Source organism: Zea mays, chromosome 2, assembly GCF_902167145.1.
Source record: "Zea mays cultivar B73 chromosome 2, Zm-B73-REFERENCE-NAM-5.0, whole genome shotgun sequence".
In the NCBI taxonomy this organism is placed as follows: Eukaryota; Viridiplantae; Streptophyta; class Magnoliopsida; order Poales; family Poaceae; genus Zea; species Zea mays.
In genome coordinates this window covers 183788718-183806282 of record NC_050097.1, presented here as the reverse complement: position 1 = coordinate 183806282, position 17565 = coordinate 183788718, and the positions used below count along the sequence as shown (strand labels likewise).

The window sequence follows — 17565 nt, the reverse complement described above, 5'->3', positions numbered from 1 at the left end:
CCTTTTCATAGTGGCCGTGAAGCGAATTCTTAGATATTTAGTCGCTACGCCTTGCTTCGGGATCTGGTATCCAAAGGGGTCTACCTTTGACTTGATTAGATATTCAGACTCCGACTATGCTGGATGTAAGGTCGATAGGAAGAGTACATCGGGGACGTGCCAATTCTTAGGAAGGTCCCAGGTGTCATGGAGCTCTAAGAAACAAACTTTCGTTTCCCTATCCACCGCTGAGGCCGAGTACGTTGTCGCAGGACAGTGTTGCGCGCAACTACTTTGGATGAGGCAAACCCTCAGGGACTTTGGCTACAATCTGAGCAAAGTCCCACTCCTATGTGATAATGAGAGTGCTATCCGCATGGTGGATAATCCTGTTGAACACAGCCGCACAAAGCACATAGACATCCGACATCACTTTTTGAGAGACCACCAGCAAAAGGGGGATATCGAAGTGTTTCATGTTAGCTCCGAGAACCAGCTAGCCGATATCTTTACCAAACCTTTAGATGAGCAGACCTTTTGCAAGTTGCGTAGTGAGCTAAATGTCTTAGATTCGCGGAACCTGGATTGATTTACAGCATACATGTGTTTGTGCCTTTGATCATGTTCCTTCTACATTTTGTTGCTTATTTATGGTGCTCAAGTTGTACAAGCACTCCTCGGACCTCACAAGTCCTTGTGCAAGTGACACACACATTTAGGGGGAGATGTGTTACAACTTGACCCTTTGAGACTAACCATGTGCTTGAGTTTGCTTGATTTAGTCTCGAAGGAGGATTGAAAGGGAAAAGGTGGACTTGGACCATGCAAGACTTCCACTGCACTCCGATGAGAGGGTAACTTATTCCAAGTTCATCTCTTATACTCTTATTGCCTTCTTCCTCTTAGTTGAAGATTTTGGTGAGGCAATGGGGTTAAAGGGCCAAGATTGATCCCGTTTTGGTGCTTAATGCCAAAGGGGGAGAAAATAAGGCCAAAGCAATAAATGGATCAGCTACCACTTGAGAAATCTTGAAAATAGTAGAACAGAGCTTTTTGATTTGTCAAAACTCTCTTGTTGTCTCTTTTATCAAAAGTTGGCCTCTAGTGGGGAAAATGGTTGATTATGGGAAAAAGGGGGAGTTTTTGAAATCTTTGATCAATTTCTATTGGAACAACTCTCTTTATGTCTCTACAAGTGTGTTTGACTTAGAGATAGGAATTTGAGGTTGATTTGCAAAAACAAAACCAAGTGGTGGCAAAGAATGATCCAAATATGCCAAATTTGAATCAAAACAATCTTGAGTTCTCATTTGTATTGATGTTGCACTTCTTTTAGTTGCTTTTTATTGTGTTGGCATAAATCACCAAAAAGGGGGAGATTGAAAGGGAAATGTGCCCTTGGGCCATTTCTAAGTATTTTGGTGATTTAGTGTCCAACACAAGGGCTTAAGTGTTAATCTATGCAAAGTGGTGGACAAAGTGCAAATCAAGTCAAAAGGTATGTTTCTAGACTTAGTACATTGTTTTATGGACTAATGTATTGTGTCTAAGTGCTGGAAACAGGAGAAACCAAACTGGAAAAGAGATGGCTTTGTTCAGCCAAAGTCTGCTCAGTCTGGGTGCACCGGACTGTCCGGTGCGCCAGGCTGGCTCTGGCGAACTCACTGCTCTCGGGATTTCATCGGTGGCGCACGGCTAAAATTCACCGGACTGTCCGGTGGTGCACCGAACTGTCCGGTGAGCCAACAGTCGGCAGGGCCAACGGTCGGCCGCGGAATCCGCGTGCGACACGTGGCAAGAGCCAACGGTCGAGAGGGGCACCGGACTGTCCGGTGTGCACCGGACAGTGTCTGGTGCGCCAACGGCTAGGAGTTTGCAACGGTCGGCTTCGACAAATAAGGAAGAAGATCCGCACCGGACAGTGTCCGGTGGTGCACCGACTGTCCGGTGCGCCAGGCGACAGAAGGCAAGAATTGCCTTCCCAGATTGCTCTCAACGGCTCCTAGCTGCCTTGGGGTTATAAAAGGGACCCCTAGGCGCATGGAGGAGTACACCAAGCATTCACTAAGCATTCCTAAGCACTAAGACATCAATTCCGCGCTTTTGATTCCTTGCGATAGCAATTAGAGCTCTAGTTGAGTTGTGAACTCATTGAGTTGTGTTGTGAGCTCTTGTTGCGACTTGTGTGCGTGGTGTTGCTGTGATTTCTTGTCTTGAGTGTGTTACTCATCCCTCCCTTACTCCGTGCTTCTTTGTGATCATCAAAGTGTAAGGGCGAGAGGCTCCAAGTTGTGGAGATTCCTCGCAAACAGGATATAGAAAAGCAAAGCAAAACACCGTGGTATTCAAGTGGGTCTTTTGGACCGCTTGAGAGGGGTTGATTGCAACCCTCGTCCGTTGGGACGCCACAACGTGGACTAGGCAAGTGTTGGACTTGGCCGAACCACGGGATAAACCACTGTGTCTATCTGTGATTGATCTTCTTGTGATTATCGTGTCTTGCAAAGACTCTTCTCTAGCCACTTGGCATTCTTGTGCTAACTCCTAATCAGTTTTTGTGGCATTAAGTTTCAAGTTTTACAGGATCACCTATTCACCCCCCTCTAGGTGCTCTCAACACCTAACTGGATTTGTCATTCTTCTCGTATGCACGACGCAGCCAAGCGATCCTTCCTTCTTTGGTCTTTAGGGTTGCAAACACATCTCTGTAACGTTTTTCCATTAACAAATGAGTCGCAAAGAAATGTAAGTCGCTTCCTTCCGGTGCACCATCTTCAATCACTTGTTGCAATTGAGCAGCAACCTCTTTACGAACGGGGTCGTTCTCATAAGAAGTTATGGACATGTTAGAGCACAAGGACCTAGACTCATAAGCTTCGACAAGGCGTTTCATGTATTCGTCCTTGACATCCCTTTTCTTCTTAGGTGTAGGAGAATCATGGAACACCTTGCGCTTACCTTTCTCAATTGAGCCGGGGTCAGGTGTACTGTTTTCACCGCCACCTACAATTTCTTCTTCGTGACCATCAGAAGATGAATTAGCATCCTCAACTCCAGGAACAAGGGTTGTCTCATTGGTGCACACAATGGGGCCAAACATAATCTTAAGATCGTCCTCATTCTCAAGCAGGGCTATTTTAAATTGGATACACCCTGGCATTGCCTGCATTAAATGGAATTTGCTACTTTCAGATGCCGATCATTATTCCTAATCTAAAAAACAGTCTACTTACTTCATTTTGCTTAGCCCACCACTCATCTGGTGCACTGATTGAACCAGTATGAGGGTCTCGACCAAGACCTGTAGCCCTTTCATTCAGTGTTTTCCATTGTGTGTACATTCTCTTTAAAGAGTCCCACCTATTCTTCATTTGATCCCTCGTGTATGTGTGTCCAGTGCGTTCCTTAAACTTCCTAATGAGGTTAGCATACCCTTCTGCATTTAGAAAGTGTTGTGGCCTGTTGCGTGCATTAACCTCTTCTACACAAATTTCTGTGTAAATTTTAGTTGCTCTTGTGTCCCACTTTGCAATAACTTTGCCAGACTTGTCTATCTAATGCAAAACAAGTATACAGTTATAGAACTACGAATTGAAGGCGAAATAAGAACCAAATAAAAAGAACACAATTATGGTACCATAATACCATTTCTAGTAGCACAAGTGGTAACATTCAGGTTGGACTTATTACATAGACATACCACACTGCAAATTAATCCACTTGTTCATGGACACAAAACACATGGAACAGATTACACCTGCGCACTAACCAAAAGTCTGTTCCTATTGAACTAACCCTAAACCCTGTACCCTAACATGTTTACCACGTACTACCTCAAACCTCGTTGTCACTAAAGGAAGGCATCTGATCTGAGTCATATTCAACACCCCAAAACTTTTCGAAGTGCTCGGCAAAGTCCCAGTCTTCACTTAGGTCTTCTTCACCAGGGGGTGGTGAGGACAAGTCTGAGGGTTCGTAGTTGGTGTCAGGTTGGTTGTTAACATTGTTGACCTTGTCCAAATACTCTTGTAACACCAGAGAGTCTTGCTCCAGCATGCAAGCAATGTCCTCCAATGCTACACGAAGTTTGGTAGCGTCAAATGAGGGCAACCCGCGTCCAGGACGGATTGTTTCCCTCGCCACGGAAAATATCTTGTCCGCAATCTCTTGCATCCTTCCAATTGCCTTGTCGGCTATGGAGTCTACTGAATCCATCTGATGTGGATTTAGGTCGTTAGTATACTAGACATGGGGACACGTATTGACATGAATTGCCTCGCCTGCTAACAAACTAAACTAGGGTTGAAGTACCAAAAAACTAGGAAAGTGTGTACTAATAAAAGTGCAAACACACTTTGAATGGATTTCCCTAAACCGAGAACAAATTTGGCACTGGATCTTCGAATACATACACACCAAGAAAAGCAGTAAAAATAACCAAGAAGTTGATATTAACATCACCTTGGTACCACTGGATCTTCGGACGCAACAGGAACTACCAGATTAGTCGCCGAAATCTGAACATCACATGTCACACGCTAATCGTTAGTAACCCGTTCTGAAATAGTCGTGAATAGAGGGGGGAAGTATTAACCACGGACGTGGATGCAACCTAAACCCTAATCAGTACATGGGGGAGGAACGGATCCGTAACAGCACGGCGGAGGATAGACATGGTCGAAATGGAGGTGACGAATATACCTGCGAAGACGACGATGCGATGGGGGAGGAGTCCAACCTTGACGATGCCTGCAGAATGTGGCGACGGAGTTGCGGCGGCGCGGTCAAAACCCTGGCGAACTCAATGGTCACGGACCTTATCCAAACGACCCAGGCGGCGGAGGACGACGAGTGGAATCGTAACGGCATGGAGGATAGGAACCTCGTACCTGCGAAGACGACGAGGAAGGCGGCGGATGAAGCAGAGGGACTGCGGACGAGGCCCGCGTCCCGCTGCGGCGGCGGCGACGGCGGGAGTTGCGAGGGGAGAGAGCTGCGGCGCCGCGCGGTCGAACCTTAGCGAAATGACCCCGGCTTCCAGCGGACACTAACTGCGGGCGGCTTTTGGTTTCCTGTAGGCGGGCGGCTTCTGAGCGAAGCGCGGCGCCGAAAAGCTGCCCCAAAAGCTAGGCGTTTAGGAGCCACTTCTGCTTCTGGCGGCCAGAAGCAGCCCAGAAGCTGAACTAAACAGTGGCTATATGTTTTCTTATTGTTGGTGTGCTTCAGGAATGTGCAGGAAATGCCGAAAATAAAATTGTGAGGCCCATTCGCGTGGAAACACCGTGCTGACGTATGGATGATGCGTACATGGTCCATGAGGCATCTGATGTATGGCTCACACGTATCAGCTGCACACAGTTCACACAGAGTTTCGTAGAGATTGTCCACACCATTTAACTTTTTTTTTCAGAAAGGCACTTTGGTCCATTCGCAAGTTTTTTTTTCAAGTGCAATGTCATACAGTCCGCGTAATATCTTGTAGGAATGGTCCGTGTTAGACTATTATTAGGCAGTTATGTGGTACATGTACATTTTAATTCTAAAATTATTTAGATAATAAATCATGAACGTGGATAGTGTTAATGAATTAGCGTAATCATATTAGGTACACATATTTATATTTACCATTCTTATAAAAAAATTTATTGTTCTTATAACTATGATATGATTTATCCCGAACTTGCATAATAGGTAAGCTCGGATGAGTTAGTTGATATGTAGTCGAGTCCTCTTATTAGATCTGAGTTTGTGGATTTTAAATGACATCAAACTTGCATAATAGGTAAGCTCGGATGAGTTAGGTGATATGTAGTCGAGTCCTCTTATTAGATCTGAGTATGTGGATTTTAAATGACATCAGGGACCGATCTGAATGGGGGCTCCAGCCCCCTTACGACATGAAGCTTCATAGGGTATAGAGGTCGCAAGTAGAGAAAAATATAGAAGAAAGAAGAAAAATGACCCCCATATTCAATTGGAGAAAGATATAGATGTCAGAGAGAAAGGAAGGAGGAGGAAGAATAGAGTAAAAATAAGTCTCCTACTAGCTTATGCTGCTTTCACCACTAGTCACTAGAAAATCAGCCACTCCTTCCATCCCTTCCTGGATATGCCACTAAGTGACATCATACCTAAAGTAGTCAAATGATGAGAAAAACAGTTCGAATATTCTCAAACTTTGAGGTACGCCTGAAAATTGTAGATGATCGGGTTCCATAAACTCGATATTCCTAAAATGTATACATGATCGAATTACATGAACTCAAACTCAACGCTTCCGAAATTCATAGATAACTTACTCATATATATGGACTCATCATTATTTCCATATGGTCGTATTGAATGCACTCGAGTTGAGTATTAGCTTCAGAGTTAAGCCCATTTTTAACTTCAAATCGACATCCATAGAGATGACTAAGTTCCATGCACTTAGTAATCTCGAAGTCCTTATAGGAAAACCTTTCATTGATGCACGAGTTTTAGGACTCAAAACTCTGATTGATTATTGTCTCGTGGACTCAGTAATCTAAGTGTTTGAGTAGGGACTTTTAAATTAGATGACCATGCCTCATTTACTCAGTGCTCTAGAACCTCCCATGAATATGAAGCAATCTTCATATGTACTATATGAGCTCGAGTCCGAATTGGGTCATAGATCGATTTCGGTTCCAAGTCGAAGTTGAGTCCAAGTCCGTGTCGATGTCGTAAGGCCAGATCAACCCTAGTTTAGCAAAGTGTATATTGGATCTTTAGAAACTTGAGCATGGGGCGCTAGAATCGCCAAAAGATTTAGGATGAGCCCGAGTTTCTAAGTAGGTCGACGATGAATCTGAGGGTGCCGAAGATGACTTCTTTCCTGTGCGAAAACCATGGATACCATCATCTCTATGGTAATTAGTGTGACTTCTCCTATAGAGCGTGCCAACTATCAAGGATTTTTTGCAAGTGAATCTATTATGTAGGTCGTGAGATCAAAAGATAAAGGTATTTCGGTAGTGAATTTACTCTTGGTGATCGCTATAACCTAAATGACTTGGTGGCAATTGAGAGTACGATGTTCACCCAGAGAGTTTGTCAATGACTCGACTTAGGAGTTGTCCATGGTTGTGAGTGGTTCCAGCTTATAGATAACATTTAATTTTTGGACGGACTAAGGAGAGTGATACCCTTGCGCGGGTGTCTAATAAGGATAAGTGGAGAGTGTCAACTCTTCGATACCTCATTGAAAACTTAAGGAGTCTTCTAAACCCCTGCTTTACTTTCTGATATTATATTTGAGCAATTTACTTTGAGTAATTACATTTATAGAATTAAAAGGATATCATAAGGTTGGACTTAGTATGCAAAACTCTTTGTGAACACATTAGGTACTTAGGTGAAGTTGGGCTTATTCTTGGGATTTAATTATTACAAAAAGTATAGTGAAATCTAATTGATCCCCCTCCTTGAGCATTGTGATCCTTTCAATGTCATCATGTGGCTTTATTGGTTCATTGATCACAACTTCACTTGTTCTTCATCATTAGCTTTGTCCATCAACACCAAGCTCTCTATTCGTGCCTCACCACCATGAATTCCATCTCCCCAAGCCTCTAGATTTCCCTTCCCACTTGTAAATCGGTCCATCATGGCCAAGCCATGTATCTTATTCTTCTCCACCTAGCCACATAACACCATGTCATGTATCATATGCAATGAGCTCCTTCAACACACTAGTTGAGAATTACAATAATCTAAGCTATTTATCCACCATGTCTCATGTTTCTCATACTAGTGTATATGTGGATTAATCACATGTGTATCTCAACATAAACACATATTAATTCACTTAGTGTATAAAAATATCGACGCATCAGTGAGAGTTTGCATCTCTACCTCTCTTTAAGGTCCCGCATTTATGGTTTACTTAAGTTGTTGATTTACCATTCTTAGCTTAGCTAATAGGCTACTTGGAAGGATTGGAACTTAGGTTGCAAAACTAGTTTGGCGGTAGAGATAGCAAAACTTAAACAAAACGTTAGTTGCACTAGCTTGTTTGGTTATTCGTATATGTTTTGTTTAAGAGATTAATTATTGGCCTAGATTAGTGTGAAAAATAGCAGTCCTAATGCACCCACCTCTTAGAAGCCACCATTTCCTACATGTGTCCAGTAGATCGTGTATATGGTCGTGCAATACACTGTTTTTGCACTGTAAATAGTACTGTTTGCAGAGTGGAGTTTGAAATAAGAGATGAGATAGGGAATTTGATAGGAGAGCTGCTGGGGAGAGCCTTAGTGTGTATCCATCTCTACCCCTTTCAAGCACTAGGTTCGTGCGTCGTGTGTCGTGCGTCACGTGCGAACCGCGTATGTATGTTCCTCTTCCCCGGTTCTTGCCTAATAATGGTGGATTTTGAGAAACCACTCAAGCCCAATAGAACATGAAGCCATACAACACAGTGCTCACACATAGTACCACCTCGTTAGCTAAAAGAGGATGAGCAACCGAGCAAGCTATAAAAAGGGTCGGGCTCCTTTTCAACTTAAACCTTTCTTTGCATTTTGGCTAAGGTAAGGTGTATATTTGTTCTTATCAGTTTAATATCTGATATGTGCACTATATGTTCGCTTTGATATTAAATTTATTTTTATGGATATCAAATATGTTTGTGTGTCGTTGCAACACACTTATTTAAAAGGGTGACCCCAATTTTATTATGAAATAGGCAACATAAAAACAAATAACCTTACAACAACTGAACTACCATGCCTTAAGCAGAACGCGTCTAGGGGGACCGAGCTGACAAACCTTGTCGGTGTTTCGAACCTCGGCCTGACAAGTAAATTATTGTGCGCGTTCCGGGCTCTAGAGGGTGTGCGTGGTGGGCACAAGATTTATACTGGTTCGGGCAGAACGTCCCTACTTCCATTAATCAACGGCTTGTGCTACCGACACCATTGATGATAAAAATGTAATACCACATCCACCCCGGGACTGATAGTACTTACTCCTGATAGCCCTCTAGGATCATATATCATCCCACAGACCAACACAAGTCTTTTATGCGCACTTTGTCCTCACTCATGCGCACCCGAGAAAACTTCTCAATCGGTCACCCATCCCAAAATTGCTCTAGGCCAAGCACGCTTAACCTAGAGGTTCTTTCGAGACAGTCTTCTAAAAAAGAAGACGCAACTTGTTTATATGAGTACTCTATTAATTCTATTAAGCCTTGGGCCTAGATAACAACATCCACTAGGGCCAGGATATCACAATCCACCCCCTTAGAAGACCGACGTCCTCATCGGTCATCCCCAAGCCAGGAACCTCCCCTCTTGGCCATGTTTGTATATCTAGTGTCGTCATATGCCATGCCATGTGACCACTCTGGGCCCACATGCACCATGTACCCGAACCCCTAGCCCACACACGCCCGTGAAACCGTGAGGTCCGCTCTGATGCCATTTGTAACACCTCGTCCACTCCCGTTCCGACGTTACTTACTCCTGGTAGCCCTCTAGGATCATATATCATCCCCACAGACCAACACAAGTCTTTTTTGTGCACTTTGTCCTCACTCATGCACACCTGAGAAAACTTCCCGGTCGGTCACCCATCCCAAAATTGCTCTAAGCCAAGCACACTTAACCCAAAAGTTCTTTTGAGATAGTCTTACGAAAAAGAAGATGCACCTTGTTGGTATGAGTACTCTATTAATTATATTAAGCCTTGGGCCAAGATATCAACATCCACTTGGGCTAGGGTATCACACAAAACTCGTAGTAGGGGTTATAAGCGGACGAGAGAGGGAGGAGAGGCTCCCAAGTCTCTTATCAGGGTGGAAGTGGAGCTAAAGGCTATAGAGTGGAGTCCTATCTAAGTATTGGCTTGGGCGGCAGAGTTTTGGCCTCTAGGTCCTCGTTGGTGCTCCTCCTCCTGTTCGTCGATTCATCTGGGTCCATCTTTCTAGGTGCATATATGAAAGAACTCAACCCCTTGCCTAGGAGCCAACCCCTCCCTTATATAGGCTGGGAGAGGGGTCAGCCAGCATTGGCTTCCCTAGGACAGAGCCACAAGGCAAGGGTCAAACCAAACATTCTACCTAGGCTAAAGCCACACGTACTCGTGGGTCTCGGGGCCGCCTGGTTGTCTCGTATTTATTATGGCAGACAACACGGGCTGCATGGGCCTAGGTGCCATCATGTAGGCTATGCTGACCCCTGGCCTTTGTAGCTTGGGGCTCGACATGGCTTGTCGTGTTGCTGAAAGGGAAATGTGCCCTTGGGCCATTTCTAAGTATTTTGGTGATTTAGTGTAACGCCCTGAATTTGGGGGTAGAATTTTTTCTTCTTTTCTTTCACCAAATTCGGGCGTTACTCTCTTTTCTCTTTCCTCGTTTGCTCCTTCTTTCCAATTTCAAACCAGTATAGCGGCAGGTGTCCGTGTCATGTATAAACCAAAACCTAAGTGTCATGGGTGTTGCATCATGCCGAAGCACATTTCTTTGTCTGATGTTGAATGTTCGTCTCGTTCTGTTCCGGATTTCGGTTCGCGATTTAATTCCGTTTAGTGGTCGCGCTCGTCGTGGGTTTTCGACCCGCGAAGTGGCCCGGCCCGCCCCGGCCTGCGCGCCCCTGGCGCCCAAAACCCCCCCATGCGCCCCCCCTCCTCTCTCTCTCATTTGGATCTCCCGCGCAACAACCTCTCCTCTCCCTCTTCCACCTCTCTCTCCCCGTGGTGCCCTAGGGTTTGGAGACGGCGATCACCGGATTTTGGACCCCGAGGTGAGCTCCCCTCCCCTCCCCTTCTCCTCTCTCTCTCTCTCTCCCTCCTCTTCTCCCCCGCGCGCGCACCCTCCCTCTTCCCCCTGCCCGCGCCCGACCCCGTCCCTGCCCGGCGCGGCGGCGCCCCTGCCCGCCCGCTCGGCCCTCCCCGCGGCGGCGCCCCTGCCCGCCCGCTCGCCCTCCCCGCGGCGACGCTCGGCGCCCGCCCCCGGCTCGCCCGCCCGGCCTCCCTCCCGCGGCGGCGCTCGGCTCCCCGACCCCGACCCCGACCCCGACCCCGCCCCGGCGGCGCGGCCCCCGCTCGGCCCCTCGGCGCGGCGGCGCGGCCCCCGCCCGGCCTCCTCGGCGTGGCGGCGCGGCCCCCGCTCGGCCCCTCGGCGCGGCGGCGCGGCCCCCGCCCGGCCTCCCCGCGCGGCGCTCCCCCGCCCGGCCTCCCGCCCGCGGCGGCGCTCGGCCCCGCCCGGCTGCCCTCCCCGGCGGCGCTCGCCCGCCCCGCCCCTCGGCCCGGCCGACCATGGTGGCTCGGCGCCCTCCCGCGGCGCGGCGAGCCCCGCTCGCCCGCGCGCCCCCCCCGCCCCCGGCTCGGCCGCCCCTGGCCGGTTCAACCGCCCCCTGGCCGGTTCAACCGCCCTGGCCCCAGCTCGGCCGCCCGTTCCCCGTCCCGGCCTCGCCCGACCGTGTCCCCGCTCGCCCGCGCTCGCGGTGATTATTTGTTAATTAGCGTGTTGCGTCGCGCGCTTCGCCGCGCGACGGATTTGTCTAAAATTCAGATTCTATCCTGTGTTGCGTCGTGCGCTTCGTCGCGCGACGATCCATTTTGTTTCAGGTTGTTTAAGGTGTAACGTCGCGTGTGTATTCGCGCGACGTTCCACTTTAGACTCAGTTTAGTCGACGTATGCCGTCGTGCGCTTCGTCGCGCGACGCTTAACGTCTCCTCTTAACTAAGGCAAAGTGTCTCGCTGCGTGCTCAGTCGCGCGACGAGTCGTTAACTTCTTAATTTGTTTTAGAGAGCCTTGTCGCGCGTCTCGCCGCGCGACCATCCTTTTATTTATCTCCACCTGCTTATAATAATTAGACATGAAACATGACTTACTTTACGCTAAACATAGTGTCTACATTAAATTTCCTTCCATTAAGCTAGTGGCTAATTTATAATCATGCAACGTGATCGTTTCTCGACTGTCTTTTCCTCTTTCTCTCTTAACCGTACTCGCGAGCCCGCGTGGAACGTCTGTTTACTTATTGCATTCTATTGTATGGTGTACTGTTCTTTTGTATTAAATGTGTGGATGTATGTATGTTTGTGCTCGCATAGAGAACGATCCAGTTGAAGAGCCCGAGGAACTCGCAGGAGAAGCCCCTGAGCAGCAGTCGGTTGGTGGAGGCAAGTGTCCCTTGACCTATCTATGTCCTATTCATTATTTAATTCACCTCCCGCTTTACACATTTATGCCCAAGGATTGACTAGCTTTTGTTATCCATGTCCTTGTTTACCTATTTGGGTTGGATTATTACTGTTTAGCTTTATGCTATTGCTCAAACTCTAATCAATGAACATGATGAGAATATCTATGATACGCTGTTTTCCCTTCTCTTATTATGATGTTATGCTTGTGGTCATCAAGGGGGCTCGATCGGTTTCTCGAGTGCCTCTCCGTAAGGACCTGTTCTATGGATGACCGCCCGGGAAAAACAGTGCAACCATGAGGGTGGAATGGGGTGCCCTTAGCTGAATAATTAGAGGATCCGGGGTGTAGTTCACTTAGCCGTCGTGCCGTCAATGGGGCTCGGTGTATGCGGCTCGCTCTGCCAAGTTTGGGTTCGCCCCTTGGGGAGGAGTGTGGTGCATTTAGGAAACCTAACGGGTGGCTACAGTCCCGGGGAATCTTTGTAAAGGCTACGTAGTGATGCCCTGCTGGGTCACCTTGGTAGTGATCAATGGAGAGTCATGATCTCCGGGCAGAATGGGAATCACGGCTCGTGGGTAAAGTGCACAACCTCTGCAGAGTGTTTGAAAACTGATATATCAGCCGTGCTCGCGGTTATGAGCGGCCAAGGGAGCTCCAGTGATTAGTGGTACTTGATCAGAGATACTTTGGTACAGGTGGTTATGAGATCGATGATTCTGGTTATGACTATGGTGCTGGTAAGTGGTATTCTTTCCGTTTGGAAAGGGTACATCGGGTTAATAACTTGGGTTAATGCTAAAACTTGGCTTTCTACTAGTAAGTAATAATCTGACCAACTAAAAGCAACTGTTTGACTTATCCCCACATAAAGCTAGTCCACTACAGCCAAACAGGATACTTGCTGAGTATGTTGATGTGTACTCACCCTTGCTCTACACACCAAACCCCCCCATCCCCAGGTTGTCAGCGTTGCAACCACTGCTCAGGCGAAGATGAAGCTGTGGAAGGAGACTTCCAGGAGTTCCAAGACTACGACGAGTTCTAGGTGTGGGTTAGCAGCAACCCCCAGTCGGCTGCCTGTGAAGGCCGCGGTTATCTACGTTTCTTTTCCGCACTTTGATTTATTGTAAGAACTATATGGACGTCTCAGACGTATGATGTAATCGACTATTTCCCTTCTTAATACTATTTTGAGCACTGTGTGATGATGTCCATGTTATGTAACTGCTGTGTACGTGAATAACTGATCCTGGCACGTACATGGTTCGCATTCGGTTTGCCTTCTAAAACCGGGTGTGACATAAGTGGTATCAAAGCCGTGCTGACTGTAGGACCGCTAACCTAGAGTAGAATGGTCGCTCTAAGGACTATAGACCTCTGTCTCTGCCTTGACTTTGATATCTCTTCAAAAGTTGGTCATACCGACCAAACCTATGTTCTACTATATATTATACCTTGCTGAAAATCATGTTTTATTCTAATCCTTCATTTACTTATGATTCATTATTTGCTGGTCATATTAATTCTGTTCTTACCCTTTTGCTTGCGATGTCTTTTGTAGATGGCTCGACTTAGACACACTGCACGAAAGTCAGTCATCCCCTTCTTACCCTCCCGCCTTGCTGAGCGTCCGCTTCGCCGTCCCGTGGCCGGACAGTCCAGCCACTTGGAGAGACTACACCACCGCCTGCATGAGGAGCAGGAACGTCGACGACAGGAGCAGCAGGGCTCTTCTTTCTCGCTCCACCAGGAGATAGAGTCTGTGAGGAGCTGCTCCCCTGTGCTTCCTCTGGAGGCGCCCCCTGCATCACCACTGGGCGCCCCAGCTTCTGGAGTAGCTGCTGGAGGAGACCCAGACGACGGAGATGGCGACGACAGCTCGAGCCACGACACCGACTTCTCTGCTAACCTTGAGCCGGAAGGATGGGTTGCTCGACCCATCACTCGCGACGCTGCTCGCGGGTGTCACTTCCACGATGCGCTCGACACCCTGCTACGTCGGGCATTTAACCGGCATACTTGGTCCGTCGAGTATCGCTGTGTGGTCTACCAGCATAGTCGCGGGGTCTACCCGGACCGCTGGGAGGCAACCTGCTTGGTGCGCTGCCCGGAGAACAGTCTCCAGGGTGCGGAGGCCTGTTCAGAGCACTATTCTATCTCTGAGCGGGACTCAGCTGAGGCAGCCATGCAAGATGCTGCACGGCGTGCGCTTTCGCACTACTGCTCGGTTTTCGGTGGGGCAGCTGACGGTCTTGACCTGAAGTATTACCCCCGCCGTCCATCTGGCAGCACAGGAGGCGTGATTGTCTCACCTGTCGGTGAGGGCAATCCTAGGTTGAGCAGCACAGTCAACCTAGCCGCCGTGCTAAACACGGAGCTGGACCATGCATTAGATGAGCTGGGTAGGGCTCGTGCTGAGATCGCCCTGCTGCGGGCTGAGCGCGCGGAACGTCGTCACTTGGATGGTGGTTCCCCCGCTCCCGTTGGGACTCAGCACCTGTACCGCTCACCTCAGCGTGGACACCAGTCTTATGGCAATCCCGACTGCAAGACCAAGATAACTCTAGAACCATAAATCGTTAGAGTTGGATCTTGTAATTAATACGAAATATATACGTAGAAGCTTCAGTCTTAGCGTTAGTCTCGGTCTTAGTTAGTCTTAGTTAGACAGGGTAGTTTGCTATATCCTGTGCATCTATGTTTGTCATGATGAACTATGTTTGGTTTGGATCTTTGTAATGACTGTCACCAGAGTGTGGGTATCCCCTGCATTTTGGTTTACCTATTATGTTAATGGAGTTAGTTATATAGTTGGGAAACCTTTTATTCCACTTTCCTCTTTATCTGAGAAGCTGTGTGGTCTGTGTTGGAGATCAGTGAAGATGCTCATCTGTTCAGTGCTGTTGAAGAATTCTATCCTCTTTCCTTATGCTGCAAGGTTTGCCAGATCAGTTCTGATGTGTGGTTGCATTCTGCAGATGTCAGAGAACAGGCGCAGAGGAGGAAGGCGTGCTCAGTAGGAGCGAGCCGCTCAACAGGAGGAGGTGCCCCAGCAGCAGCACCTGCCGCCCCCGCCCCCGATGTCCATCGAGCAGATGTTTCTGATGCAGACTCAGGCAGTTCAAGCCATTGGTCAGACTTTGGCCGCCATTCAGCAGCAGCAGCAGCAACAGCAGCAGGCCCCACCTCAACCTCAGATGCCTCAGATGCCCAGAGACAAGCGTGCTGAATTCATGAGAGGTCATCCACCAACGTTCACTCATTCCTCTGACCCCATGGATGCTGAAGACTGGCTGCGCACTGTGGAGCGGGAGTTGCATACCGCTCAGTGCGATGACAGGGAGAAAGTCTTGTATGGCCCCCGTCTGTTGAGAGGAGCAGCCCAATCATGGTGGGAGTCTTACCTCGCCACCCATGCCCACCCTGACGCCATCACCTGGGAAGAGTTTAGAGGTAGCTTTCGTCAGTACCATGTTCCTGCAGGTCTGATGACAGTGAAGAAGGAGGAGTTCCTGGCTCTCAAGCAAGGGCCATCGTCTGTCAGCGAGTACCGGGACAAGTTTCTGCAATTGTCTCGCTATGCTCCTGAAGATGTCAACACCGACGCCAAGCGACAGTACCGTTTCCTGAGAGGCTTGGTTGACCCTCTTCAGTATCAGCTGATGAATCACACCTTCCCGACATTCCAGCACCTGATTGACAGAGCAATCATGACAGAGAGAAAGCGTAAGGAGATGGAAGATCGTAAACGCAAGATCAGTGGACCCCAGCCTGGAAACAGCAGTCGTCCTCGTTTCTCAAGCAATCAACCTCAGCAGTTCAGGCAGAACCAGCGTCCACCTCAGCAGCATCAGCAGTTTCAAAGGCAGTATCCTCAGCACCAGTACCAGAACCGTCAGAGCAATCAGTCAGGAGGTCAGTTTCAAAGGCAGAATCAGCAGGCACCTCGTCTTCCTGCCCCAGCAAGCCAGCAGAACAATCAGGCAGCACCAGCTCAGGTTGGAAACAGGGCATGTTTCCACTGTGGAGAGCAAGGCCACTGGGTGATGCAATGTCCGAAGAAGGCAGCCCAGCAGCAGTCAGGCCCCAATGCCCCGGCAAAGCAGAATGTGCCTCAGCCCGGAGTAGGCAATCGCTCTCAGCCGCGCTATAATCATGGAAGGCTGAACCACTTGGAGGCTGAAGCAGTTCAGGAGACCCCCGGCATGATAGTAGGTATGTTCCCAGTCGACTCCCATATTGCAGAAGTGTTATTTGATACTGGAGCAACGCATTCTTTCATTGCTGCATCATGGGTAGAAGCACATAATCTTCCAATTACTACCATGTCAACCCCCATTCAAATTGACTCAGCCGGTGGTAGAATTCGAGGCGATAGCATTTGTTTGAATATAAGTGTGGAAAAGAAAGATGGCACCAAGAGGATGTGTATCGATTATCGAGCTTTGAATGAGGTCACGATCAAGAACAAGTATCCTTTGCCCAGAATAGAAGATCTGTTCGACCAGTTGAGAGGAGCCAGTGTGTTCTCCAAGATTGATCTGAGGTCAGGTTATCATCAGCTCAGGATCCGACCTTCGGACATTCCGAAGACGGCATTCATTTCCAAGTATGGTTTGTACGAGTTCACAGTGATGTCTTTTGGTTTGACCAATGCGCCAGCGTTCTTCATGAACTTGATGAAGTGTATTCATGGATTACCTTGATAAGTTTGTGGTGGTATTCATTGATGACATTCTGGTTTATTCTCAAAGCGAAGAAGAGCACGCAGATCATTTGAGGATGGTATTGCAGAGATTGCGAGAGCACCAGTTGTATGCAAAGTTGAGCAAGTGTGAGTTCTGGATCAGTGAAGTCCTGTTCTTGGGTCACATAATCAACAAAGAAAGATTGGTTGTGGATCCGAAGAAAGTGGCAGACATTTTGAACTGGAAAGCGCCAACAGATGCTAGAGGAATCAAGAGCTTCATTGGAATGGCCGGATATTATCGGCGATTCATTGAAGGGTTTTCGAAGATTGCGAAACCAATGACAGCGTTGCTAGGCAACAAAGTTGAGTTCAAGTGGACCCAGAAATGTCAAGAGGCCTTTGAAGCGCTGAAAGAGAAGTTGACTACAGCGCCTGTCCTAGTCTTGCCTGATGTGCACAAGCCCTTCTCGGTGTATTGTGATGCTTGTTACACAGGTTTGGGATGTGTGTTGATGCAAGAGGGAAGAGTTGTGGCTTACTCGTCCCGACAGCTGAAGGTTCATGAGAAGAATTACCCAATCCATGATCTAGAGTTGGCAGCAGTGGTTCATGCACTGAAGTCATGGAGGCACTATCTGTATGGACAGAAATGCGATGTCTACACAGATCACAAGAGTCTGAAGTACATATTCACTCAGTCAGAGTTGAACATGAGGCAGC

At 48.0% G+C, this 17565-nt stretch overlaps 1 protein-coding gene, 1 long non-coding RNA gene and 1 pseudogene across 2 annotated transcripts; 1 reads left to right on the top strand and 2 right to left on the bottom strand.

Annotated features, from left to right (window-relative positions):
- Positions 1-2539: 2539 nt before the first annotated feature.
- LOC109944348 (L10-interacting MYB domain-containing protein-like) lies at positions 2540-3533 on the bottom strand (the record flags this gene model as incomplete). Its single annotated transcript, XM_020549079.1, has 2 exons — positions 2540-3142; positions 3213-3533. Coding segments are annotated over 2 exons (864 nt in total), but the record flags the coding sequence as incomplete, so codon positions are not given.
- Positions 3534-3584: 51 nt separating this feature from the next.
- Positions 3585-5203, bottom strand: LOC103649131 (uncharacterized). The gene is made up of 4 exons (XR_002267678.3): positions 4869-5203; positions 4681-4771; positions 4441-4496; positions 3585-4194 (listed from the first exon to the last, which is right to left on the bottom strand). It is a non-coding gene; the product is annotated as an uncharacterized lncRNA (long non-coding RNA).
- A 3303-nt stretch (positions 5204-8506) lies between these two features.
- On the top strand, positions 8507-8670 carry LOC111590961 (uncharacterized; annotated as a pseudogene).
- Positions 8671-17565: the final 8895 nt, after the last annotated feature.